At 44.8% G+C, this 27,622-nt stretch overlaps 2 protein-coding genes across 4 annotated transcripts; one reads left to right on the top strand and one right to left on the bottom strand.

The window, feature by feature from the left end:
- The first annotated feature begins 504 nt into the window (after positions 1-504).
- LOC310712174 (uncharacterized protein) lies at positions 505-5,794 on the top strand. 2 transcript variants are annotated; one of them, XM_083514997.1, is made up of 2 exons: positions 505-1,061; positions 3,688-5,794. In XM_083514997.1, exons 1-2 carry the CDS (start codon positions 519-521, stop codon positions 5,122-5,124), a joined length of 1,980 nt encoding a protein of 659 aa, XP_083371123.1. In that variant the 5' UTR covers positions 505-518; the 3' UTR covers positions 5,125-5,794. The 2 variants fall into 2 exon arrangements, with proteins under 2 accessions (XP_083371123.1, XP_083371124.1); XM_083514998.1 differs by lacking the exon at positions 505-1,061 and adding an exon at positions 1,911-2,268 and having other exon boundaries at positions 2,632-5,794.
- Positions 5,795-7,189: 1,395 nt separating this feature from the next.
- On the bottom strand, positions 7,190-26,711 carry TK2 (thymidine kinase 2). Of its 2 annotated transcripts, XM_083515137.1 has the most exons (10): positions 26,374-26,711; positions 22,793-22,830; positions 20,504-20,578; positions 18,368-18,421; positions 17,321-17,410; positions 16,048-16,121; positions 13,471-13,559; positions 12,025-12,104; positions 9,745-9,825; positions 7,190-9,460 (listed from the first exon to the last, which is right to left on the bottom strand). In XM_083515137.1, exons 1-10 carry the CDS (start codon positions 26,546-26,548, stop codon positions 9,362-9,364), a joined length of 855 nt encoding a protein of 284 aa, XP_083371263.1. In that variant the 5' UTR covers positions 26,549-26,711; the 3' UTR covers positions 7,190-9,361. The 2 variants fall into 2 exon arrangements, with proteins under 2 accessions (XP_083371263.1, XP_083371262.1); XM_083515136.1 differs by lacking the exon at positions 9,745-9,825 and having other exon boundaries at positions 26,374-26,651.
- Between the last annotated feature and the right edge of the window lie 911 nt (positions 26,712-27,622).

The raw sequence follows: 27,622 nt of genomic DNA, 5'->3' as shown, positions 1-27,622 counted from the left end.
ACATAAAATAAATGTTGGATTTTACCTAGGAACCATTGGATTGAAGAATGGGTAATAAGTACAACAAATAGGGTTGTAACCAACTAAATTCTACACAGAGCAGGCACATGATTTCCTCCAAAGAATCCTGGGAGGTGTGTTTTGGGGGGTACTGTAATGAGAATTGTAGCTCTGTAGGGGGTAAACTACAGTTCCCAGGATTCTTGGGGGGTCGGTGGGACACGTGGTTTAATAAAAGTCTTTTGAACATATGCTGTATACACAGCCTGAAATCAATGGGCGCAAGTTGGCATCTCAATAGGTTTTACTCCGAGTAAAAAAAAAGTTGAATGCCACTTTCCAGCGTCCACTCTTCAGACACCCAAGAGCGTCAGACACCATCCCAAGCGGCTCTTTTCACTTTCGTTTTGACGCGCCTCGAATTCCCCACCACTTCCTGATTCGGGTCGGCAACAAAAGTCGTTTTGATGTACCTTTGACTGACAGCCGGCGTAGCCATTTAAATCCCGGGCAGATCAATGAGCAGGCCAATGAAGAGGCTGAAGCAGGGCGAGCTCCGATGTAGCCACAACTTCCTCAGTCCGGATGAGTCCTTAAAAGTGCTCGGGCATGTTTTGTATGTGTGTGTTTGTGCCTTAATTTTTTATATAAAAAACCTCAGCACCTCTCGCCCTTATTTCAAGGGAGAAGGCGTCGTCTCCGCCTCCCGCGCAGGCTGGCTGGGCGCGATGAAGAGACCCGCGGCCGGGGCGGGCGCCGCGCAAGAGCTGCTCCGGGACTACCTCGCCTTCTACCGCGCCAACGGGGCGGAAGGGAAACTTCTGGTCTGCAACGAGGCGGCCGTGAAGAGCCGCGCGCGGCGCCTGCTGGCCTCGGAGCCCGGCTTGGCGGGGGCTCCGGGGGGCTTCGACGTCGCCGGCCTCGCCCAGAGCTGCCTGGCGGCCAAGGGGGAGACGGGGGGCGTCGTCTTTCGGAAGCTGCTCAAAGCCTTCGAGTTCCTGGAGCTGATTTGCGTCAACCTCTTCCTCTCCCCGTGGAGGAAAGAGATCAAGTCGCTCAAGGTAAGCGCGGGTCCTCCTTGGAGTAAGCAGCAGGGGCAAGCTAAGGCGGTGCCCACGAGGGGTGCCCATCGACCCCTGCCAGACACGGGGTGGGGGGAGTTTGTTTTATTTTTGCATTGTTACCCCCACTCTTCCCGCCCTATTGCATCCTCGCAGCAACCCTGTGAGGTAGCCCAATGATCACTCCAGTAAGCTTTGCAGGAGAGGGGGGATTTGAACATGAAAGCATACATCTGAAGGCAGCCCTGTTTAGGGAAGTTTTTAATGACTGATGTTTTAATGTATTCTTAATCTTTTGTTGGAAGCCGCCCACAGTGGCTGGGGAAATCCAGCCAGATGAGCGGGGTATAAAGAATAAATTATTATTATTATTATTATTATTATTATTATTATTATTATTATTATTATTATTTATTATTCTTCAATGCACATTTAAAGCACATGGTTTCCCCCCAAAGAATCCTGGGGTCTGTAGTTTCCCCCTCACAGAGGTGTCCTTACTAGCATCCTTGACAAGCAACAGTTCCCAGGATTTTTTGGGGGAAGTCCTGTGCTTTAAAAGTGTGTTGGGTATGCTTTAAATGTGGAGTGTGGATCTGCCCTGAGCCTCCCCATTCCTTGTCCAATTCTCTCCACCCACTGGATTACATCATCACAGCAACCCTGTGAGGCAGGTTAGACTGATTGGCCCAAGGGTCACCCAGTATGCTTTGCAGCTGAGTGGGGATTTGAACTCGGGCCTCCCTGTCCCTAGTCCAACACACTAACTATTGCACCATATTTTCATGCAGAAACATCTGGAGGATGCCACATATGACTACCTGTGCCAAGCAAAACAAATATTGTTAGACACCATCTTCTTTGTATGGCCACAGGTTGCTGCACCACTGTTTCCCCCCACTTTACATTTTCACCTTCATGAGGAAAGGTAAAGAAATCATCATGGGCAGAAAGAGGAGCTTAGAGGGAGGGATTACAGAATTGAAGGAGGGGGAAAAGCAGTTGGGGTGCCTTTCATTCCACACAAAATTGGCACACAGTGAAAAGTGTGCTATTAGGATTGTTTTCCTCACTGTCATTGACCATTCTAATAGGGTTCAGGTAAGCTGCTCCATTTCACAGATGGGTTTCTCTGCCTTTCTTGGGAAATCCTGTTATTTCCTAAGCTGTGCTGTACCTGCATAACATATTTGGCAACTTGAAAAAGGTAAAGGGACCCCTGAACATTAGGTCCAGTCGTGGCCAACTCTGGGGTGGCGGCGCTCATCTCGCTTTATTGGCCGAGGGAGCCGGTGTACAGCTTCCGGCTCATGTGGCCAGCATGACTAAGCAGCTTCTGGCGAACCAGAGCAGTGCACAGAAACGTCGTTTACCTTCCCCGCTGGAGCAGTACCTATTTATCTACTAGCACTTTGACGTGCTTTCGAACTGCTAGGTTGGCAGGAGCAGGGACCGAACAACGTGAGCTCGCCCCATCGCGGGGAATCGAACCGCCAACCTTCTGATCGGCAAGCCCTAGGCCCTGTGGTTTAACCCACAGCGCCACCCGCATCCCTATTTGGCAACATAGGTTCTGCTTATTGTACAAGCAGAATGTTGCTATGTTGCAAATCCCTATCCATAAACTTTTTTAGACTCTGGAAAATTATCATTAGACAGGACTTATCCTTGAGGAAGCCATACTTGTTCTTTTTCAGCAGCACTTGTTCTTCTGCATACTTGATAATTATCTATTTCCACCAGTTTTCCCAGAACAGGGGTGTTAAGATAACAGATGTGCTAATTTCCTGGATATTTCCCTCTTCTCAGTGCTGTTTTTCTAGAAAAATAGGTGCTACTATTCACCATGAATTTGTTACAGTAAGTGCCACACTATTTAACAAAAAAAGAGGTGCCAGTACTGCGTACCCTTGAGTAACCCCATGGGAAGCACTGCCTCTTCTTATTTTAAGTCCTCTGGTGTTGAAGATGTTTTTGGGGTCAAGGTCATCTTTGTTAAAAGATGAGCAATTTCACATTTGAGTCCTTTTAAGAACTTTTTAGTGGATTCAATCTGAACCAGGTGATTTGTTTGTTTGTTTTTAATTTGTCCATAAGGCCTAGAACAGGGGCCACCTACCTTTTCGGAACAATGGGCACATTTCGAATTGGAGTGCTGGGGGAAGCAGAGACAGGGAATCTGTGTCTCTCCAGATGTTGCTGGATGACAGCTCCCACCATCTGTGGACCATTGGCCATGCTGGCTGGAACTGACAATACCCAGTCCTAACAGCATCATTGGGGGGGGGGGGTGTCAAAGGTTCCCCAACCATGCCATAAAGAAAAACAGGAGTAAGGAAAAGCTGAAGTTCCAGTAGTCATTGGAAGCTGACAGAGTGGATCCTGTAGTTTGTGTGGTGTGAATAAGTACTTTACTTTTGTGTGTCCTGAATTTTTCAGTATTCAGATGCTAAGAATTGTACTTGGGACCTTCTGCATGCAAAGCTTGGGTGCTAACACTGAGCTATGGTTCTTCCAACATTGTAGAGCAATTGTATGCGCTACAACAACCCATAGCAGTACCAAGTGTTGGTTTTCCCCATACATCTTGTTTCCTAACATCACTCTTCTCCGCCCCCCTCCCCAGACTTTTACAGGAAACTTTGTCTACTATGTGCAATCTGTTCTCCCAGAAGGCGTAGTAGAAAAGCTACTGAAGGAAATTGGCTACGTTGCAACTACCACCACAGAGTTTTCACTGGCCAAGAAGCTCAGTGAGGAGGAAACAGAACAAGCTGCCTTTGAAATATTCCTTGCACGAATCCAGTGTGAAGACCTCCTTGAAATTGCAGAGGATGTAAGAGACAGCGATCTGGTGGATATCCTACAGAAGAGAAGAGCCCAAAACCATTGCTCTCCTGAAGATAACCTAGACAGAAAGCACTGGCCCTGCCAGAGAAAGGAATACATGATTATTGGAGGAAGAAGTGAGATGCTTGATCTTCAGCAGACCCACAGCAAGCAGGCCTCTGAAGAAACTGGAAATGGTGGGCAAAGAAATGAACTTTCTCTCAAATTGACTACGGAAGAGACTCCGCTGGCTGCTTCCAAATTCACAAGTGAGCAAAATGCAAGCCAAGCCCAGGGAAGTGCTTTGGCAAACTCCTGCATCAAAAGCTCCGATAGTGAGGATTTCTTGATTAAATACAGCGACATTGTCATTGCGCAAAAGCCGCTCCACTTTGCAGAGCCCCATCCAAAAGCCTCAGAGGACAAGACTCAGAACACAGGACTCCCTGGGTCAAGGCGGGGCCCACCAGCAAATAAACCATGGCCACTCACTTTCCTTTCTCCTGGTGCCAGTGGCCCCCAAGCCTTAGCCATACTTAATGATGTTGCTTTGGAAGGCGAAGTCCCTTATAGCTACAGGAGCCAAGAATCCTCTCGGGAAACTATTGAATCTCAGATCTGTGATGCCATGAGCTGCCTTGCAATTCATGGATCAGATTCAACAGACCAGCCAAAAGAACTGAAAGGGAACACTCCGCAACACAACAATAAATTCACGGCATGCAACAATGCAAGTAAAGAGGGAACCTGTGACTCATCCTTGGCTAATCTTAAGGAAGATGGTGTGGAGAGTCTTGTGTATCCCGTAGAGGAAACAGCAGGGCCAGAATCCCTAAGTAGCAAGAGAGGCATCCAGGAACTGCAACATTCTAGGATGAAACTTTCAGACCAACCTGGTGGGGATAGAGAGGGCTTCAACGTTGACCTCTACTCATCAGAGCTCTTCTGTGATATCGCTGTGTGCAATTGTCCCACAGGTGGTTCAGGTTATGAGAGACTTCTGGTAGGCATTCCAGGAGCAGGGGAAGCTGCAGAGTACCTTAGGCACATGGGTGAACCACCCGACTCAACTTGTTTCACCCACCCTGACGTTGGATATCATGGCGGTGCTCCAGCAAACATTCAGTGCAGAGGGGAAGGATGTCACTCATCTTTTGCAGACTCCGATCGTTGTGTTGTACCAGTGAATGAAACTAGCCCAGAAGGTTATGTCATTATAAACAAAGATGATTAAGAAATTAGTCCAACAAATCCTTCTGCATCCAAACCGCAGGTGGTTTCTTGAGAATGGAGGGTGCAGGTGGTGGACTGCCTTGTGCCAAGCAGCTTCCTTCTATGTCATTCCACAACCATCATTTGCCTTTAGTGGAGTTTAGAGGAAAGCAGAGGAGGGCAGAAGGAATCTATTGAGGCACAATAATAAAACAGCCAAATCCTGTGCCTATTAAGTACTCAATTAAGATCTACTTCTGTGTACACTTACGTAGGACTGTACTGTCCTATAGCAGGAAAAAAGAACACTCACCTAAACCTTACTGAGATATATATCCCATTTCAATGCCATGATGCTCCCTTTCTCCTAGTTAGTCCCAATAACGTTACTCAAGACCATTCTGCTTGTGTGCCCAACAAAGACCCCTACAAAAATCAATAGGTAACTGCTAAGTCATAAACTCCCAGCCCTCTCCTCCTCACTAATTGCACGAACAGCTGGATTTAAATTTCAAGCAGAACACAGACTGTGTAAGTGAAATGAGTAGACTTACTAAAAAGAGGTGGCTTGTCAGTGTTTGCAAACTGGTGGGCCTCTGTAGAAGAATAAAATATTTCTCTGCTAAACTATTTCTGAATCAATAGGGGTGGGGAGTTGTTGGGGGAGTTTTGGAATAAAAGTGTGAAAATGATTTTCTCTCCCTGTAATCTTTACAAAAGTAAATGCAACACACACAACCCAAAAATGTTAACACAGAAGGCAATGGGAACCTATAGGTTTGTGGAGCCAGGCTATCAGAAGCAGTCCCAGCAATCCTATCTGTATTTTCCAAGTGGCAAAATGGATGCATCCCAGAAAGTTGCAGAGAACAGAAAAATGGGCGAAAGCTCATACAGGTTTTAGGAAGTAGAGGCTGCATTAACCCCTGGCATGTCTGTGCAGCTGATGGGGTCCCAGGCCTTGGCTGGGTTTATTGTAGACTCCTGCCCTTTAAATTTTTTGGCACACTGCTCCAAGCAGCTGGATTTAGTTGCTGTACTCATTTCCCACAATGACCCTGATATAGTGCTACACTGAAACGTTGTGGGAAATTAAAGTGGCAGCTTGCAACCAACACCATTGCCAGGTCAACTCTCGACAGCCAGTCATGGCTACATAAGCAGTTGCACTCCCATCTAGGAACACAGGAAGCTGCCTTAGACAGTGTCTGACTACTGGGTCTATCTAGCTCAGTATTGCCTACACAGATAGGCAACAGCTCTCCAGGGCTTTGTGAAGGGCTCACAGCCTTGCCTGGAAATGCTGGCGACTGAACCTGGGATCTTTGGAATACAAAGCCCATGAGCTATAGCCCTTCTCACGAGGGGTCAGTCTCCATAATAAAGATACTACTGTTTAGTAGGAAGGGCATTATGGAATGTATGTGACTGGCATAGCACTGCATTCTAATATGTATGGAAGACCACTGTAAAACACACGCAAGCAAGCAAATTCCATACGAAGTCCCAACATTGGAATTAAAGAGAATGCAGATAAGGGGCTAGATTGGGGATTTCGTCACTGACAATTCACATTGCTAAGTCACCAGGTAATGAACATGCGCATGTGAACTGGATCTTAGGATCGAATCCCAGATGACATTTCAATCCAAGTAACATATGAAAGTTGACTGGTGACCAGTGTCGTCTTTTGGTTACAATTATACATGTTTGGAAAACATTGCATCTTTTACGGTTTTTAAATCTGGAACATGATTGTAATGTTTCTAGGTTAATGTGACATAAATCAAGTCATTTGGCAATACCATTAAACTAGCTAATTATAAATTCCTTGGACGGGCATTTGGATTTTTATTCAGTCTTATCCCAGCTCAGAAGTGTAAAAGTATATTTGAATCAAATCCCAGGAACGCTTCCTCTAGGGGTTTGCTGTGGGTTTTTTCCACCAGTATTTCAAAACTAGCCCATTCATCTAAGAGAGAGTTAAGATCCGTTATACCTCAGAAATCAGTGTTCCAAAGAGAATAAATTAAGCAAACTGCTTTAAAACTGCTCTGTTTAATATAAATAAGTATTCAAGAGATGTCTTTAAACAGCACTAGAAATTTAATGAAGTAGTAGAAGGAATGTTAAAATGTTTTTGAGACGCTGCGTTTTCGAAACCCTGCAGTTACTTTCCATAAACACTCTTGAAAAGGTTTACACAGATTAGGTAGCCATCTGGACAAAAACATATACATTAAAAAAAAACACCAAGCAACTTATACTCTTGTTCCATTGAAATGGGAGTGTGTCCCGAGTGGGATATATTCTGTACTGGAAGTATTTAAAGTTGCACCCACACTCACACTTATTTCAACTAGGCTTAGGATGCCAATGAAAGACAGAATATGTACAGTGGTACCTCTGGTTATGAACTTAATTTATTACGATGGTCCGTTCTTAACCTGAAACCATTCTTAACCTGAGGTACTTTAGCTAATGGGGCCTCCTGCGGCCACGCACAATTTCTGTTGTCATCCTGAGGTAAAGTTCTTAACCCAAGGTACTTCCGGGTTAGCGGAGCCTGTAACCCAAAGTGTTTGTAACCCGAAGTACCACTGTATAGGAGATCTGCACACAGTATGCAGTTTAGGCCCAGGCTATCTGAAGGGCTGCGTTCTCATGAGATCTCTGAGGAGAGGCCCTACTCTCACAGTCCCACCACCCTAACTGGCACATTTGGCAAGGATGCATAAGAGGGCCTTCTCAGTGACTGCTCCCAGATTTTGGAACTCTTTCCTAGAGAGAAGAGACAGGCTCCCTCCTTCTTGTCCTTCCACCAGCAGGTGAAGAGCTTTATTCTGGCAGGCTTTGAGGAACTGCCTGTTTTTAAGAAAAGGGCTTTTAATAGTGCAGTGCTGTTTTTTTACTAGATGTATTTTTATATCATTTTAATTCTACTTTTCAACTATTTTATATGTTTTTTAGCGTTCTGAGTTTTATCCGTGTTTGTTTCAATTGTTGTAACCTGCCTTGAGTCCCAGTTCGGGGTGGGGGGGTGAGGCAGGATATAAATAAAACAATAGCTGCATTTATTGTCATCATGTTAAAACACACATTGTGACCAATCTACAAAAGAGCTTAAAGCAGTACACCTGTGGAGCCCGGCTCACAATGGTGCCATAGATACGTGCTATAAGTTTAAAATTCTCAGGGCTGGATCTAGACTAAAACAACCATCCTATACATGCTTGCCCAGCAGTAATAGGAATGACATCTAAATCGATCTGCCTAGGATGATGCTGCAGATGAGTTGCACTTAAATCCCATTGAAATCAATGGGACTTAAGTGAGTCATGACTAGCCTTGCATATTGCTATCAACAGAACCTTAAGTGTGGATCCAGCCCGGTGTACTCAGACATATTTATATGTCACATCCTTCAAGAACTCAATGCTCACAATTCAGCAGGGTTCTGCAAACTAGGTTGGCAATGTTGACAAAACTCCACCGGAAGCGCAGGCGCCATTTGCCGGCCATTGCTTCATCTCAGTCAAGGCGCAATTGACAAGTTCTTGCCCTTCCCTCCTCCTTTCCTCTCTCACAACCAAGTGCTTGCTAGAAAAAAGCACCAAAGCATGATGGCAACTGCCTCTCTCATCCCTTTAAAAGCCATGGGGAGAAAAAACCCAGCAGTGACACCACAGCTTCTGACTCCTTGACATATCATCAAATGGGAAATACATTGTACATATACATCCAAGTGGAGACGTGATAGGTTTTGCAAAATTTTGCAAGGTTCTTACAGTTAGAGCTAATCTAGACATCGCAACAGTCCACAGTGGAACTGGAAAGAAGTGTGAAAGTCCACCCAGTGCTTGATTTTTCTTCCCAGCTCACAAAAAAATCCTTTAAGTAAGAGTAAGATTTGAATATACATGGACATTTCAGAGAAGCCTTCTTAGAAAACAGTCTTTGACATAGCTTTATGATAGCAGCAACATTTTGGAATAAAAGAAGTTGTCAGTGTATAAGTACAAGTGAAGATGGAAGTTTATAACAAAACCTGTTTTTCCCTAAGTTCTCGTTGAACATAAAAGGTACTTTACAAATTACAAGGAGTGTACTATATTGCATCCTACAAAAAAAAAAGCTCTCATAATTATTATTCAGAGAAAGGATGTTACTGAGGTGTGCATATAACATTTTTTTCCTCAGGTCTCCTCCTTAGAACGGGTTTCTAGATGCAAGAACTGTACATTAAGGGAAATCTGTTTCTATACACAATGCTGCCTGGTGCAAAGGGTTAATATTCGGTCCTGATTCTCTTCGTATTTTTCCATCATATCCTGTAGGTCATGGTCAGCCTGAAGCACCTTCGAAAAGAAACCAAACATTTGAAGTGTGTCATTCAGAAGCTGTGGGTGATGTCATTAAACATTGTATTGATGCTAACATTTAGGGTGGCTTTAAAGACTTAAGGAAGTGCAGACATCACTGCTCACTGCAGACGTCAAATGAAATTTTCTCCAGCTTCCTGGAGAGTCAGTCAAAAGCTTGAAAAGCCCTGGAAGGTCAGCTGGGCAAGGTGTGTGTGCTGGCATTAAACCCCAAAAGAGGAAGGGGTTGGCTTAAAAACTCAACATTAATATATACTTACAAGAACCGGGGAAGGAACTTTGAACATTGTTTGTTTAATGAGCCACTCTTCATAGAGCTGGTGAATAGCTGCTAAATATTCCTGTCCAAAAAAGGAGAAAATATTTTGTTTTCTTTACAATATATGAGGAACCTCAGGTCTGGGAACCAAATGCAGCCCTCCGGGCCTTTTTATCCAACCCTTTATTTGGCCAAGGCCATCCTCCTCACTAGTCCTGCTCTGTGCCCTCCCTTCTGGGCTGGAATATGTCCCTGGAAGTACAACAATCCTCTTGGATGGAGGCCAACAAGTGGTGTTTGTCTGGCGGCACCCAACATCCGTATGCAGCCCCTGGAAGGTGTCCCATGAAAGAAGGCAGCCCCCAGGCTCGAAAAAATTCCCCCACTCATGCAGTAGACACAAAACTCTAGGACACAGGTGGGGAATCTCTTCATCCATTCCCCATCCAAGCAAGTGGGGGAAACCCCCTCCCCCTCCCCTGCACACTCAAAGATGGCCACTGTACTCCATGCTCTGGTAGACTAGTTGGGGATCCCCTTGAAGACAACTCGGAAATGTCAATTGGTCCAAAATGCAGCAGCCAGATTACAGGCTGGGGTTCCTTTTAGTTTACATATAAGCTCAGTTTTAAAACTGAGCTTATATGCACTGTTTCCAGGCCCAATTCAAGGTGCTCGCATTGGTGTTCAAAGCCCTCAACGACTCAGGCCTCAAATATCTGAAAGACCACCTCCTTCACCACAGAAACTCTTGGGTGCTAGTCAGCAGAGGCAGCCATCTTGATTGTTCCTCCACACTCAGCAGCTTGAGGGAAGGGGACAATAGAGGGCATTCTCTAGAGCAGTGTTTCCCAACCGGTGTTCCGCGGCACACGAGTGTGCCGTGAGACATCGGCTGGTGTGCCGCGAGATGCCTGGAGGGAGGCGGGCGAGTCGGGCGGCGAGAGGCGGGGCGGCGGCGGCGAGGAGAGGCCGCGCCTCCTGCTGCTGCCTGGCGCTCCTCCTCGCAGCCGGCAGCGCTGCCTGGGCGCCTCCGCGCGACTCTGCCTCGCTGGGTTTGGTCTCCCAGCAGAGACGGGTCACACGCGCACCTCCCTCAGCCTGCGTGGAGGAAGAGCCAGAGAGAGGCATCGCTCCTGCGCGGCGGGAGAGGGAGCAGCCGGAGCGATGCCCCTTGAAATCTTCGCCCTGCCTTCTTCTGGAGCGACGGAGAGCCTCTTAAAACTCGTCCGTCCGCTTCTCTCCCTGCCAAGAGGCGTCCAGCAAGCCGGCTTTGCCAGCGGAGCCAGCCTTGGAACAGACCCATCCGTCAAGCGGGGATTGTGCGTCCTCCTGGACAGAGTGTAAGCAACCGGGTTTAATTTGGGTTACGCGGAACTCCAGCGCTCAGGGCGGGAGTTTAGGAAATCCAATCGGGTGGCGCCGCTCTTCCTTGGGACCCCATGGGGAAACACTGGGGACCTACTTCTAAGCAAACGGGTCTACACGTCTCTCTGCCCCCCCCCTTTAACCTTTAGCTTCAAAGCCAGAGCAAACCGAGGCTAAATCCGTATTTACATAGGATAGCTTTCGTGCGTCCCTCCCGGCGTGACGCTGCGCGCTGACGTCACGGGGCGGGGCTTTAATGGTGGTGTGCCGCGAGATTTTTTTTCAGTAAACAGGTGTGCCGTTGCCCAAAAAAGTTTGGGAAACACTGCTCTAGAGCAGCCCTATGTTGTGGAATTCCCTTTCTACAGAGGTGCATCTGGCAATTTCATCATAGTTTTCAGCAAATGCTGAAGACGCATTTCTTTACCCTGGCCTTTTGACACCCAGGATGTATATTTTTAGGACCCACCCTATTTTATGTGATTGTGGGTTTTCATTATTATGTTTTCTAAACTGTTTTCAATGTTGTCTTTTAATTTAAAACGTTGAAGCCCAGCCTAGGCCCTTGGGGTGAAGGGTGAGATGATGATGATGATGATGATGATGATACACTTTCACACAGAGAGAGTGTTACATCCATCCCCACAGATTTCTCCCATGCAGTAATCTGGCTTGAGGAAGGGCTCTCATTTTATCCAATGGAAGTCTTTTTTCCCAAGCCTAACTGCTAAATTGAGGGAGGGGGCGTTATGGAATCTTCTCAAGATCACAGGAGCATTAGGCTTGGAAGAAACCTCCAGCACAGAGAGTGCACACCTTGAACTAAGGCTTCATTTTCTTTCCATTCTTCTTCCACCCTGCCAAGGCCCTTTAGGTGAGTTCATTCCAAAATGCTGGAAGACTCCCTCCTTACCATAGGAATAACCTTTTCCTCTTCCCTGCATCTTCTCTTCAGTCTCTCATAACATGTCTCAGGAGAGGTCTGTAGATAAACTGTCATTTAAAAGAAAAAGAAAGGGGTTTTGAATGGTCAGTCCTGCTCTTGAAGGCTCGGAGACAAGTTACGTTTCTGGCTTAAGAGTTCAGGAAATAACCTACACCCAGCCTATCAGGTGTCTCATTTACAAATCTAGTACAGGTATCTTGCAGCTTACACACATTCAGCCAGATGTGGCTTGTGCAAATTCAGCTTTACACATTTGGCAATTTTTTTATTTTTTTTATTTTTTTTTTACAAATGAGGCAGGCATCCAAGAAAAAAAAAAAGACTTTGGCAATCCCACCTGACATTGAACCCAATGTATTTTGACTAAATGAGATTTTGGCTCTCTGCACTGTTCCCTGGAACATAACCCCCGCACAAGTTGAGAGTCACTTGTATTATTATTTATTAACTTATATATCACTTAATGTCTAAATAGGCTTTTCAGTGTTTTACAAATCTAGAGAACGTCAAGAATACAGATGCTTCAAAAGCAGTTTACAAGTAGCATTAAACTATATTTTTATCAAACACAAACAAAATAAGATCAATATGTAAAATGTCAGAATGCTTGTCACAGGGCAGCTGGGGAGGGAAGGGAGAGTTCACCTGGATCAGGCCCTAATGTCTTCTTCCCTCCCTCCCCCCCCCCACAACAGGGATCCTGGTGGGATGAGAGGAAAGTTCAGGTAGAGGAGGCTTAGAGCAGTGTTTCCCAAACGTTTTTGGGCAACGGCACACCTGTTTACCGGGAAAAAATCTCGCGGCACACCACCATTAAAGCCCCGCCCCGTGACGTCAGCGCGCAGCGTCACGCCGGGAGGGACGCACAAAAGTTAAAGTTTTTTCCCTTCCCCTTGCCGGGGTGGGAGGAGGCAGCAGAGCGAGGGATTGAGGGACGGCGGCAGCGGCTGTTGTGGTGGTGGCGGCGATAGCGGGCGGAGGAGGAGCCGTCGCCGGGAGTTGCTGCTGCTGCTGCTGCTGCCCGGACATGCCGGCCTCCTCCTCCTCCGCTGTCTCGCGCGCATCCCTTTTGCGCGCGCTGCCCCGCCGCTCGGCACCAGCACCGCGGAGCCGCCCCCGGCTCGACGCGGATCCTCGCCGCCGCCCCGCCTCTCGCCGCCCGACTCGCCCGCCTCCCTCCCACGGCACACCAGCCGGTGTCTCACGGCACACTAGTGTGCCGCGGAACACCGGTTGGGAAACACTGGCTTAGAGGTGGCCTTTACCTCTGCCCTTCTCTCTCCAAGAATCCTTCCCACAGGATGGTTGATGGCAGAAGGTAAGCCTAAAATGCTAGCACATCTGGCCAGCTCAACTAGTAACCTGGAGGCAAAAAAAGCGATGGGGGGGGCTTCCAAAGCATATGCACTTTACCTATCAGGTCAACTGAAACATCCATGTTCTTTATAATCCACTCGAACCATTCTGTCAATACCACGTAATCCACCTCCGGCATTCTCCCACTGTAAAGAAGAAACACATAATATGGATATATCTGAGGAAATGTACAGAGCTGTGCAACTTAAATAAAAAATATTTTTAAAGAGAGCTTTCACTGTTATACAACAGATGGTGCCATCCTGAGGCAACACACACACACAATTTGCATCTGTCTCCTTGGAAACCCTCACTGTAAACCAGCAATGACTTCTAACCAAATCACAAACGAGCCAAAATATTTCTATACAAGCTGACTGGTGTATCAAACACGTTCACTGGATTGATTTCAAACAGGTCTGAAAGCAATATTATCTGCTACTATACACAATTTGTGTTTCAAAATCCACAAATAGGGGTGGTGTGGAGTAATTTTAGGGTTTTTATCCTCTTCATCTTTAAGTCATCCTCTATCCCTTTCAAAAGCCTTAAATATTCTTTGGCTGAAATGCCGATTTTCACTGTTTATTTCATAAAACTTATTTATCACTCAATAGTTTTTTTAAAAAAAAACCAAAGAGGTTTACAAAAAGAGTAAAACAATAAAATTATCAGTAAAAAAACAGCTATTCCAAACATTAATAATTAAAATGAGTGATAAGCAAAACACAGATTAAAACACATTAATATTCTACATATCTAGGTAGCCTTGTCTAAACAAAAATGTTTTTAGCTGGTGCCAAATCTGACATCAATAGGCAGGGAGTTCCACAGGGTGGGTTCTGCCACATGAAAAGCTCAAGTTCTTACAAATGCAGAACAAGCATTCTGTGGCACCTGCAACACGGCCAGTTCCATAGATCAAAGCAATCCCAGTGGACATATATGGGGTAAAGCAATCTCTCAGGTAAGTTGGTCCCAAGGTGTTAGGGCTTGCCCTTGCCCTGCTAGCAGTCTAGCAGGCTAGCCCTAACTAGCCACCAGTGCAGGTCTCTGAGCACAGGCACTGAGAGCGTCTCACTCCTGTCAGCTATTGTACTGCAGCATTCTGCATCACCTGCAGCTTCTGAATCAAGCATAAAGGAAGATTAAAACACATTAGGTTTTCTGCATTGCAGCCTGATGCACTGAATCCAATAAATCCATTACTTCTTTCCTGAAGTTAAACACACAAACGCTAAACAGGCCATTCCTCAGTTCAAGACCATTTTGCTGCCTGAGGCAGACAAGATAGCACAACTCTCTCCCCATCCCCTTAAAATCAATGTACACAAGCCAAAGGGACAGGTAGTTAAATCTTTCTGATGATAGGAGAGCACATCCACTGCACCCAAGGGCAGTAGGCTAGTTTATGAGGTATAACAAAGCCTGTGTGGCATTCACAACATTGTTCTCCGACATCTTACGGTTGTTGCCTGCCCCTTGGCATCTGCTGCCTGAGGCAGCTGTCTTGCTTTGCCTAATGGTAGAGCCGGCCCTGCCAACTCTCTTAAGGCAATTTTGAAAACAGTAATAATATGTGCAGGCTCTAAGCTCACACAAGACTGTCAGCAGGCTTGCGTGTTCTGCCCAATATATAAAAAGCAATGCAAATGAATGTTTTAACATGCAAACAAAATAGCAAGTGTTATTCGCCCACCCCCACCCCACAACAGACCATGGACGAACACTGAACTTTTCCAATTTATTTTTGCATAATAAAACCAGCACGTTTCAGAAAATCAGCAAAGAGACTATGTAGCACAGATGCCACCTTGTGGATTAACAGGCAGGTGCCTTTACCCCTTCCAAAGAAATGCTTTAATTCTGGGGTCTTTTCGAGCAGGAATATAAATTCCTGTTCAGCACAGAGTCACATGACAGCATGGCGGCAGCAATAGCAGCTAGCATGCACATTTTGGCACAAGGAACTGACAAAAATTTGCACGTCATTTGTAGCCACTGTGGGTGGTAGGCTCCAACTGAGAAGCACATGTTCTTGCATCAGGTATCCTTATTCAGAATACACTAGTAGGACCTGCAACAAAATGCTGCAGCGTGGAGTGCTTCCTTTCTAAGGCTTCTAGCCAACCATCCAGTTTTCTGATGTCCCCCCCACCTCCAATAGTCATTCAGTATCCACTGAAACTATTCAGTTCTCATTGGGCTGGGGGTATTTTTAAGGGGGGGGGGGAGTTCTGCCCTAAAGGATTTTTCTGTAAAATGTTTTGGTATGAACCTCTGTAAACCTTGCCATTTCCCTGAGGCTGCCATAGCTTCTCCGTGTGGGTGGGTGGTATCATTTTGGCTACATAAAGCCACAGCAATCATGCCTGAACATCAGAAATATTCAGAATCTATTTTGCACATGACATTAATCTTGAATCTCAAGAACATAAAAAGGAGCAGGTTTACACCTTCACTTGGCATCTGCATCAGCAAATAAAAAACACACCATGCTGGATCAAAGTAGTTAACACAATACAGCAAAATTTCAGGTATCCAGTGCAAGAGAATAAGCTAAAAGCATGGTTCTACCATTTCAAAATGTAAACACAATCCAAGATTTTTTTTAAAAAAAAATGGGTACTGTACCTTCGGTAAAGGTTTTCTACAAAAATGTATTTGGCGCTGTGGATTGACCTCTCCATCATTCTAATGGGTGAAATCTGCAAATTGAGAGATTTCAAGAGACATTTAGCGGTTTCCTTCCCCGTGTCGCAAGGGAGGGCATCCACACAGTATTGATACAGAAACTGTAACAGGAAACGGATTACGAAAGCCAGAATACAATAGTATTGGGGGGGGGGGGATGTCATAGATTCATGAAAAACGGCTGTATCAGGAACAAGATCAAGAAGCATGCTATGACTATTTAAAACCAGCCAATACTTTAATTTTTTTTTACAGTAAAAGAAACCTATAGGACCACAGCAACTTATTACTCTAAAAACAAAAAACTACCTGAAGCAAATGAATAGTCTGTGTCCATTTAAGGGCTTAAAGGCAAGGGCTTGCAAGGCCAACCACACTCTTCCTGGAAGGAAGTTCCATAGTTAAGGAGCTGCTACTGAGAAGACACCATCCCTCATGCCCACCAACCTGTGATCATAGTGACAGAATACAAGAAGGGCCTCTTGGACCACAGGCAGTCTGGTGTGCATCTCGTTCTACAGAGCAACATAAGAACTCTGTGGAGGGTGCTGCTTTTAAGTGACTTGGCACCTAGGAACTTTCAAGGACCTCCTTCTTCCATATATTTCTTCCTACATGATATCATATGAGATCTGTTCAGGGAAGTTTTTAATGTATGAAAACTTAGTGTATTTTTTGTCTTTGTGGAAGCCGCCCAGAGTGGCTGGGGAAACCCAGCCAGATGGGCGGGGTACAAATAATAAATTATTATTATTATTATTATTATTATTATTATTATTATTATTATCTTGTTCCAAATGCCACAACAAGGCATTACCAGGAGCAGGGCCTTTTTATTGGTGGCACCCACCTTACGGAATGCCTTTCCAAAGGAGATCTACCAGGCCCCCAAAAAATGGGGATTTAGAACAATATGTTTGTTTGGATTTCTGGCCTTCCTGACCAAATTTCTGACCTTTGCACAGTAGGCTGCATTCCAGCCAGGCAAAAACCAGGTGTTTTTACACTCCTACGCATCATTCCATCCAGACAAGCAAGAACCATTCCCACCAGTTCAAGGACACATTCCAGCCAGGCAAAAGCTCTCAAGGCACAGAGCAGGACCAGCAAGAGGCAAAGCAAGAGGTCTTGAGATGTGCATTCAGCCCCAGAGCCCAAAGGTTTCCCACTCCTGTTCTAGTGTTAAAAGCAACAAATGTAGTTCAAAACCTACCATTGGCTTTATATGCTGGTCCAACATAGTCAGCTGCACGTAAGTCTGTAACGTTATCCCCCAGCGGGATGCGTCTTGGTACATTAAGCCCTGAAAGAAGGAGAAGCAGCGTTGCTTTCCTCACTATTTTTATTGCATTTTCATAGTTAGAATAATGTCTGGCAGCATTATCACAAAATAAAGTGAAGCTGTATGACAGAAAATAAAGCCTGGAGATATATATATAAATATTACCTTGGAAATTATTATTTCAGTGATTTACAAGTAAACTCCGTTTCCAGATAGATCTATTTCTTGTGATTCCTTTGCTCGTAAAATAAAAGAGTTCTTGGTTTATTCATTAAATTTATATTCCAGGCCTCCCTCCCAAAGGAGCTCAGGAGGCAGGACAGAATAAGCAACCATCTTGATCCATCCATAAGAATGCTGTATGGGAGGAGCTCTTGAAGATTCCCAATGAGCTGCTATGGAATGTCTGATTGTAGTGAGCTCCAAGTCACAGGAACATAGGAAGCTGCTGTATACAGAGCGAGGCCACTGGTCCATCAAGTTCAGTATTGTCAGCTGCCATTGGCCCTTCAGGATTTCAGACAGGGTCTCTCCAAGTCCTTTCTGGAGATTCTCAGGATTGAACCTGGGACTTTGTGCATGCAAAGCAGATGCTCTGCTCCTGGGCTACAGCCCTTACCTATGAATCTAAAATCAGATAACCAAGTATGGCATATCATACTCCATAATACCTTTTATTATCTCCTTGTCAAATGGATTATATTTACTGGCAACTCCAGGAGATGAAGCAATGGCACGGTCATTTTGTTTAGTGGGCACAACAATTAAGGTAGGACATGGGACGTTATCTATTCAACAATTTTCATTCCTAAACCAAGCAACTGAGGCAGCAGCATTATGACAGCAGGATCACAGCTGAAGTTTATTTTTGTTTCAAAGCACCACCATAACCCACATTATGTTCAAACAACAGAACCATGCCTATGAAACAACAGTAACTCATTATTTTGGTATTATTATTGCTATTAGATAGCTTACCAGAGGGTTATGACCACGAACGTTCCTCCATTTAGATACTGGTTCAGTCAACACCTGAGTGTGAAATTTATAAAAATTAAAATGAATGATAAAACATTTTTGGTTTTGCTTAATTTGTTATTAGCTCTGGCTCTTTCTTTTGTGATGCTGCCTTCAGTTTTAGCTGGTTTGGGTGACTTCCTATAATAATGGCAGCATTTTTCGCCAGGGTTGTACATGATCTCATGCTTTGAGTGACAGGCACTCTATCACTGAGCCACAGCCTTTCCCCAAATTCCTAATTCAATCACAGAGTTGGCAAGGTCCTTGTAGGCTATTTAATCCAACTGCTTGCTTGATGCTGGAAATCCAGGGGCTATTCAGCCTGAAGTGAACCCACTGCTGGGTAACTGGTTCCATTCTCAAACAGCTGTTACCATCACAAAGCTTCAATCAAAAACCTAACCTCCTGTAACCTACGCTCATTAGATCCTCTCATTTCAGACAGTCTCTTCTCTCTTTAATGCAGCAGCCCTTCCAGGGGCTGCACTTTCTGGAGACTGGGGTGAGTTACTGTTGGTGTTCCCCCCATGGCTAGATGCGTGGCTTGGATGCACCAGGAGCCATGCAGTTAGTACTGGTGGAACTCCCTTCTGGTTGAGGTCAGACAGGCCCCTCCCCTGGTGAACTACTGGCACCTACTGAAGACATTTTTATTCCAGCAGGCATGGCAATTAATGTTTGACTTTATGGTTTTAATGGATTGTAAATTTTGTGTATCGTTTATTGTAATCTGCTTAGATGCTATTGTAGAAAAAGCATATACAGTGGTACCTCGGGATGCGAACGGGATCCGTTCCGGAGCACCATTCGCATCCTGAATGGAACGTAAGACACGACAGCGCGTCTGCGTGTGCCATGTTTTGCTGCTTCCACGCATGCATGTGACATCATTTTCACTGTCTGTATATGCATGAGCAGCGAAACCCGGAATTAACATGCTCCGTTACTTCCGGGTCGCCGTGGAGCACAACCCAAAAGCACTCAACCTGAAGCGTATTTATCCCGAGGTATGACTGTAAATGGTTCAAATAAACAAAAACTCTGAAGAGTGCTGTTATGTCCCAGCTTCAGTCTTCTCTTCTCTAAGCTAAACATAGCCACTTAAGGGCTGCTTCTACAAGATACTCAGGCTCACTTAACAATTAAAGCATAATTCAGATGTGATAAGAGATCCTGTGTTTGCACTCCATTTGCAGCAGATTATGGGTGGTGGGGGAGGTGGAATGTAATGCACTCCTGTATTAGGTGACAACTGAGCTGCCTATTTCGCTAGCTAGCCTAGAGGCCGCATCGGTACAGAGGAAGGCAATTTTAGTCCCTGCTCTGTGTAGCTTTCCAGGAAAACCAGTTCCCATCTACTGGCATTCACCAACATTTTATTTATTTATGAATGAATGAATGAAAAGAAATTTGAAGGATAAATCTGAAACCAAATCCTAAGCGTGCTTAACTCAAAGAAACTTATCAGGGCTTCCTTCTTCATTAAACGTATTTTGGATTAGAGCATGACTTGGGTCATACACACCATTCATTTAAAGTACAATGTTTGCCCCTAAAGAATCCTGGGGGTTGTAGTTTACCTCTTAAAAAGGTAAAGGTAAAGGTACCCCTGCCCGAAGGCCAGTCTTGTCAGACTCTAGGGTTGTGCGCTCATCTCACTTTAGAGGCCGGGAGCCGGCGCCGTCCGCAGACACTTCCGGGTCACGTGGCCAGTCTGACATCGCTGCTCTGGCGAGCCGCACCAGCGCAGCACATGGAACGCCGTTTACCTTCCCGCTATAAAGCGGTACCTATTTATCTACTTGCACTTTAAGGGTGCTTTCGAACTGCTAGGTGGGCAGGAGCTGGGACCGCAGGTGGGAGCTCACCCCGCCACGGGGATTCAAACCGCCGACCATACGATCGGCAAGTCCTAGGCACTGTGGTTTTACCCACAGCGCCACCCGCGTCCCAGTTTACCTCTTACAGAGCAACAATTCCCAGCTTTCTTTGAAGCAAGCCATCTGCTTTTGATGTTCTTCAAATGCATGGTGCGGATGTGACCTACGATCAAACGTCATCAGAAAACTTGTGTGAAATCTCAAAACACATCACCTCAATGCTGGTATTTTTGGCAAAATAATCCAGGCATGTTGTCTTCCCACTTGCAATATTTCCCTCGATGCAGATCTAGTAGGAGAGGTGGGGCGGGGAAACAATACACAATACTAAATGTCAGCAAACAAAAGACTTGCAAACAGAAGTGCTGCTCAAAACTTGGTGGAGGAAAATCTGAGAAATGCATTCCCCCCCTAAGGAGAATGTGAATAATGGTACAAAAGAGTCACCAGGTCCACGGGCTTTCGCGCCCGTGATTTTTAAGGGTCCCCGCGTCGCCGGCGCGGCAGGACCCGACCCCTGCTGAGCAGATTCCCTCCAGAGCTCGGAGGGAATCAGCCATTCGACGATGGCGCTAACCCGGAAGTCCAAGTCACTTCTGTGTTTTTGCTTTAACTTCTCTCCTCTTCTGAATGTATATTTCACAAGTGTTTTACAGCTGCACATGTTGCAAACGGAAAATGCACTGTTTGGTTTTCTGAAAGCCATGATGAGCAGGGAGAGCAATCTTAATCCCTGATCCACTAAACTGGAGTGGGGCTTAGGATGTGGAAGAGATTTCTCTGTACCCAATGATATTGTGGATAGGGTAGAAGCTACCACCAGCAGAAACTCTGCTGCCAATAACCAGCATGGCTCCATGAAATGGGGTGTTTCAGAAACAGAGAGAGAGGCAAGACCTGGGCAGACCAAGGAGCCACTGCATCCTAAGCCAATTCAGCCACCAGCAATGGACCAAATCCCAGGCCATCCTGCTGTGTCAGCTTGGAACTAGAGCAGTGAAAATCAGCAATTTTGCTCCCCCACATCAGGCTCGCAATCCTGCAATCTTTTGTAGATGTATAGTACTGTTTCACAAGGATTTTTTTTACACTGAAGTCTGTGGTAAAAAGATAGTTGAGTATTTTGTACAGTGGTACCTCGCAAGACGAAAAACGTGCAAGACGAAAGAGTTTTCCGTTTTTTGAGTTGTTCCGCAAGATGAATTTCCCTATGGGCTTGCTTCGCAAGACGAAACGTCTTGCGAGTTCTTGCGAGTTTGTTTCCTTTTTCTTAAAGCCGCTAAGCCGTTAATAGCCGCTAAGCCGCTAATAGCCGTGCTTCGCAAGACGAAAAAACTGCAAGACGAAGAGACTCGCGGAACGGATTAATTTCGTCTTGCGAGGCACCACTGTATGTTCTTCCAAAATGTATCAAATATAATATAGGAAGGGCTGCAGTCAATAGGTAGGGTCTGAGTCCCAGTTCAGGGCCTGCACTGGAAATTCTACTGAGCGCCTAACATAAACCACGCTCTCTCACCACCTCCGTCACTCCAGCTGTAAAATGGAGATAACTATGATATCCCACTTTATACTTGATTTTTAGTGTGCGTTCGTACATGTGGAGCACTTAAACCTTTTCAAAACACTCCTGTTACATATCAGACAGCTGCTGTCTCTCCTGTCTTTTCAGCACCTGTTGAAGACTTGCAACAAATCTTCTAACAGGTCTCCTATTTGGAGATTTTTATCCCAACCAGTATCTGTGTTGTTCTGAAACTGGTTTTATGCATGCCATGGTTTTAAGAGTTCCTATAGCTGCAATTGTTTTTATATGTTTTTATTGTATTGTGGAATCACTTCTGAGATGCTTCAGAGGAAATGATTTGGGGTTTTTTTAAAGAAAACTTTATTAGTTTTCAATTTATTATAGAAAGACGAAGAAAAACGATAACAAAAACTCAATAATATAGCCAACTAAAGGCACAGAATACAAAACCTATGTTAAATAATAACACCATACTTAAAATGACAACATCCGTATTTATCCAGGCACGCCTGGGAAGAGGTACCTGTAAATCTGAAACTAAACTATCTGAAATAAAATCCCACCATACTGAGTAGAAATGATCAGGATCTTTCTTTCCCCTAGAGAGTTGTAACTTATGTGTTATTTTTTTCCTGCAATAACTAAATTCCAGAGATTTTTATACCACAAGGCTATAGTCAGATCTTTTTAAACGATTTCCACTGTTGTGCTATAGAGATCCGGGCAGCTGCCAGCATCTATTTCAAAAGTTCTTTTTGGCGAAATGCCTTCATAGTATTTGTCCAGTCCAAATATTTAGTAAGAATTAATCAACAACAACAACAAAGTACAATTTTTTTCCTCCCTTATAACTGAAGGTATTAAAAGCTAAACTAGTACTTCTGCATTCAAGTGTGTCTTTCTATGCATTTTATAACTATCTCAAATATCAATAACATTGCCTTTATTGGGGGGAGTGGGAAGCCTTATACTTACAACTGTCTTCTTCCGTCCTCCATTTTCCATGTGTTTATCTAAAAAATAAACAAACCACTACTTAGAAAATTAACCTTGACAATAAGGCCACATACACACCATACATTTAAAGCACTATGATGCTATTTTAAACAGTTATGGCTTCCCCCAAAGAATCATGGGAACTGTGGCTTCTTAAGATTGCTGGGAGTTGCCATGAGACCCCCTATTCTGGTCAGAGAGCTAAAATTACTTGAGTTCCCTGGGAAGAGGGAATGATACACCTCTCTGTGAATTGTAGCTCTATGACGGGAAATAGGGATCTCCCAACAAATCTCAGCACACTTAACAAACTACAGTTCCCAGAATTATTTGGGGGAAGCCAAAACTGTTTAAAATAGCATCATAGTGCTTTAAATGTTTAGTGTAGATGAGGTGCATCTCTCTCAGCTTAAACTACCCCACAGCATTGTAAGAATAAAATGCAAAAAAGAATCATGTACACCTTGAGCTACTTGGATGAAAGAAGCAGGACAAAAAATGTAATAAATAAGACAATTTAAATCATTCATTCTATTACCAATGTTCAAGCCATGAGTGTCATTGCACATGGAACCAAAGCAGATCAGTAGCCTTGGTTTGCAGTAGTGTGTACAAAATATGGTGGGGGGGACACCCTAAAGGCAAGGGACATCCAGAACAATTAAGTGAGGACTAAGTATGCTCAACGGCCACAGAAAGCTAACTGTTGGGGAGTAGAAACAAATAACTAGGTGGGAATGAAGTATCTTCAATGGAAGCATTACACACTGCAACATTTTGCTGAAGGTCCCGCTTGAAACAGTTCATTCAGCTTATGGTATGTATTGCCATGTTAGAAGTAGTGGGCAGCCACTATGTCTCACTGGTCAGAAAACATTTAAGGACTTAGGTCTTTCAACTTAGGTCTTTTGTGCAAGAAGAAAAGCAGGTATGGTCTGCTGCAAGAGCTCTTGTTGCCAATGCAAAGCTGCAAGTCATACTTTTGAAAGGCACACAGGTGCAACACATTCAGCTGCACAGTGCAAGGCCTCCACATATCAGATGTTGAGAGAGACAGCTTGCAGCACAGGAAGGATGTGGTAGAGGCAACACTATGTATAATGCTAACAACAATACAAAAGACTCACATCGTACAAGAACAACACTACCACAAGGTATTATCAATGTCACAAACTAAAGCAAAGCCAAGTTGCTACACAACAGATTATTCAAACACACACAGAGAGGCGAACACTCTTGATGGCTAAATAAAACCTCTATGTTCTGAAGCTATATACTTCCAAATACTACTTGCTGGTGAATGGCAGTGGAAAAGGGTTATTTGCCCATGTTTGGGCTTCGAGGAGGTATCTGGTTGGCCACTTTGAGGAACAGGATTCTTGACTAGGAAGACAGGTCTTTGGGGTGATTTAGCAGAGCTCTTCCTAACACACACAGTACAGTCCTTTGTCAGTTGCATCTCCACTGTTTAACTTTCCATTTACAGGGAGATAGCAGGGAGCAGGGGCAATAATTCAGGCCTAGTTATTTTCCATATGCATTCTCTGGTGATGAGAGGTCCATGAGAGGACTGTACTGAAGGCCTAAATACAGCAGAAACATAAACGAGCACCACTTATCATCGAGCTCAACCATGATCCCCAGGAGCTGTAGCTAAACCCACATTCCTAAGTGTGAAAATAGGTTGAAATTTCTGAAACTCCACCAGAAAAAAGTTTCAGCACAGTCAGAACACTGCAGTTCCCGGTTGGGGAAAGTCCAGTGCTGGCATAGCAACAACTTTTGGACCTTCTCATACATGTCAGAGCCAGTATATTCACAAAAGCCAGTACTGTTCTGTGCAATCTTCCTGTGTCAATCTTAAAGGGACAAAATTAGCTTGAGTAATCTGCTTAAGCAGATGCCAGAGAGGACAGTGAAGAAGAGCTAGTCTTCACAAGAACAACTTCCAGAGCAGGTTTACAGTCAAGGAATGAGGGAGGCCTCCAGCAGCACTCCACTCCAGAACCCTACAGTAGCAGGCTTAGATGTGAGAGATAAATTTACCTGCTGATGAATGGTTTGTGGGCTCCATCCCCTATTACTGACAGGTGCTTTAAAATACTGTGATTCTCTCTCTCTCTCTCTCTCTCTCTCTCTCTCTCTCTCTCTGTGTGTGTGTGTGTGTGTGTGTAAACAGTCCAACAGATAGATTGGAATCAAGCATAACGATATATCTCCCCTCTGCCTGTTTTCTGAGAAGACAGGTATTTTGGAAAACTGCTTCCAAAGACGTATGCCTATCTCCTAATGATGTCTACCCATTTTTTTCCCATTCCACCCTACATCTTCCATAGGGGGGAATTGGGTAGTAAATACTTTCCTGCAGAAATCTATTACAGGGCAGTATTAAATAGAGTGCTTCAAATACTTTTTCAGAAGCATCTCATGATGCTACATTTTGTTGCACATCCAACTTGTGAATAAGAATAATTATCCATTCAGCAGATACCTATATCTGTGTATTATTACTTTTCTTTCTTTCTTTCTTTCTTTCTTTCTTTCTTTCTTTCTTTAGACCAAAGGATTTTAGTTATTACATTTGTGCATCATGAAGAAGAAGAAGAGTTTGGATTTGATATCCCGCTTTATCACTACCCGAAGGAGTCTCAAAGCGGCTAACATTCTCCTTTCCCTTCCTCCCCCACAACAAACACTCTGTGAGGTGAGTGGGGCTGAGAGACTTCAGAGAAGTGTGACTAGCCCAAGGTCACCCAGCAGCTGCATGTGGAGGAGCGGAGACGTGAACCCAGTTCACCAGATTATGAATCTACCACTCTTAACCACTACACCACACTGGCTCTCATGACCCAAGTTTATAAAGAAGCTTCCTCATTTTTTTCAAGTCACTATCATTTATGTGCACAGCCAGAATAGAAAGTAAAATGGTATATCCACTGTATGTTTTTTATCTGTACAAAGGGAAGTTGAGAAATATCACTAACTTTGATCTCTCTCAATATAACAGAATTTGTAATTTGTATCCTGCTTAATTGTAAATAAACACTCTAAGGAGTGTGTTTATGCACAACCCAAGTCCCTTGACCCATTTTGAGTCTGTGTGATATAATACTTCACACAAAACACATGCTAAAGGGGAGTTGTTGGAGCGGAGGCAGAAACTGCAAGTATTCGAAGAAGCAAAACCGAAGGTAACCATTACACATTACTGCAGAATCAGAAATAAAACACATTTGAATTCAACAGAGCTTCTTCCCGGCTAAACTTACATACAGGTTGTGGCATGTATCTACAATAGTCCAGGCACCAATTCAAATCCACGTGCTAAAACAACATTAACAGCACGACCCTAAAAGTGTCCACTCAACAGGAAGGCTCACTGTGCTCAGTAGCTACTTGAGCGCACAAGAACTACAGACACGGTTTTGCATCTTCCAAACCAGCAAAGGAAGGTTTCTGATGGAAAAAGAACAGCGTCTCCGGATTTTATTTGTTTTTGGGTGTTTTTAAAAAAGCATACTGATTAGACATGCAGGGGACTAAACTAGGAGCAGACCTACAGGAAACGTCTTGAGAAGATCCAGTCATGCAGCGGGAGCGCGGATCTCTTTGCAGAAGCGGCTCAGGCTTTGCGGGCCTGCCCTTCCAGGTGCGGAAGTCGCAGGCGAGCCGAATCCCTCGCGCGTACCGGGAACCTAGAAGGGGCGGGCGGCAGAGCGATTGCAACAACCACATTGCCCATGTCCGGAGGCAGCTCTCGCAGGATGGTGCTAGATGTGCAAAGCCAAGCGATGCAGCGCCCGCTTCCTTCCGCCTCTCTTGCCGCTGCAGACCGTCTACTTCCTGTGCAAGATCGTGACGCCTCCGCCTGCTCCCGGAGGCAAGCGAAGCATTTGCAAAGCGGGAATTTTAAAGGCGCAGCAGGGCTTGTTGACCATCGCGATCTAAGCTGTTCGCGTCGGGGAGGTGGTGTTCCATTTGACACCATCTGGCCTTTCAAACGATGATGCGTCTCCCTTCTTCTGTCGCCCGAATGCATCTGTCTGCATTGACTAGGGCTGCAAACCTATGTACGCCTCCCTGCGAGTAAGCCGCCCCATCGAGCAGACTGTTGCTGTCACTTCGGGCGCAGAGTGAACAAGAGGTTCCCCTCTCCATGCTGGAATTTGTATCCATATGTTGTGGACTTACGCGGTTGAATGTGGAATGCAACGTAAACCTATGTACTGTATTTATAACACTGGCTGAATGGATACTCAGAGCATACAAGCACCACTTCAAACATTACCAGCCCCGAGCGTGAAAATTTTTCTTCGTGCATTTAAAGGACGTGGCTCCCCCCCCCCCCCGAATCGTGGCAACTGTCGTTTGTGAAGGGTGCTGAGAATTGTAGTTCGGGAGGGGACTAAAGTTTCCAGGATTCTTTGGTGGGGAAACCATGTACTTTAAATGTATGCAACCACACACGTGTACGCAGATATCAGGAAGGAGACTCGAAGATGCTTTTGGTCAGGTGTGCTTTTTATTTGGGATTATTAACCTAGCAAAAAAGCATTGTTGTAACAGTTTTGTGGCAAAATAAACCCTGATGTTCCTCTTCTAAGATATCTCCAGGTATTGAACATGAATAGTTTTGTGTGTCCAAGTTTTAAAGCCAAACCTTTTGGCTTCCGACAAAACCCCATCATTTTATTCAGACATCAGAAGAGACGGAAAGAGCGGAAGCTGATCGATTTTGCTTTCGAAAGGTTAGTGTGTTTTGTTAGTCGCTCTGATCAATTTGGTTTTGGAGATTAACGGAGTCCTTCC

The sequence above is a fragment of the Podarcis liolepis genome, assembly GCF_965112155.1.
Source record: "Podarcis liolepis genome assembly, chromosome: 7".
Taxonomy (NCBI): Eukaryota; Metazoa; Chordata; class Lepidosauria; order Squamata; family Lacertidae; genus Podarcis; species Podarcis liolepis.
This window is presented reverse-complemented; position numbering and strand designations above follow the sequence as displayed.

Coding starts and splice junctions, on each gene's coding strand:
- LOC310712174 (XM_083514997.1), top strand. CDS start 519: ATGAGCAGGCCAATGAAGAGGCTGAAGCAGGGCGAGCTCCGATGTAGC. Junction 1,062..3,687: donor AAGAGATCAAGTCGCTCAAG/GTAAGCGCGGGT, acceptor CCCCCTCCCCAG/ACTTTTACAGGAAACTTTGT.
- TK2 (XM_083515137.1), bottom strand. CDS start 26,548: ATGTGGTTGTTGCAATCGCTCTGCCGCCCGCCCCTTCTAGGTTCCCGG. Junction 17,411..18,367: donor TTCGTGGTCATAACCCTCTG/GTAAGCTATCTA, acceptor TCCTTCTTTCAG/GGCTTAATGTACCAAGACGC. Junction 9,826..12,024: donor AGGAAAAGGTTATTCCTATG/GTAAGGAGGGAG, acceptor TTTTTTGGACAG/GAATATTTAGCAGCTATTCA.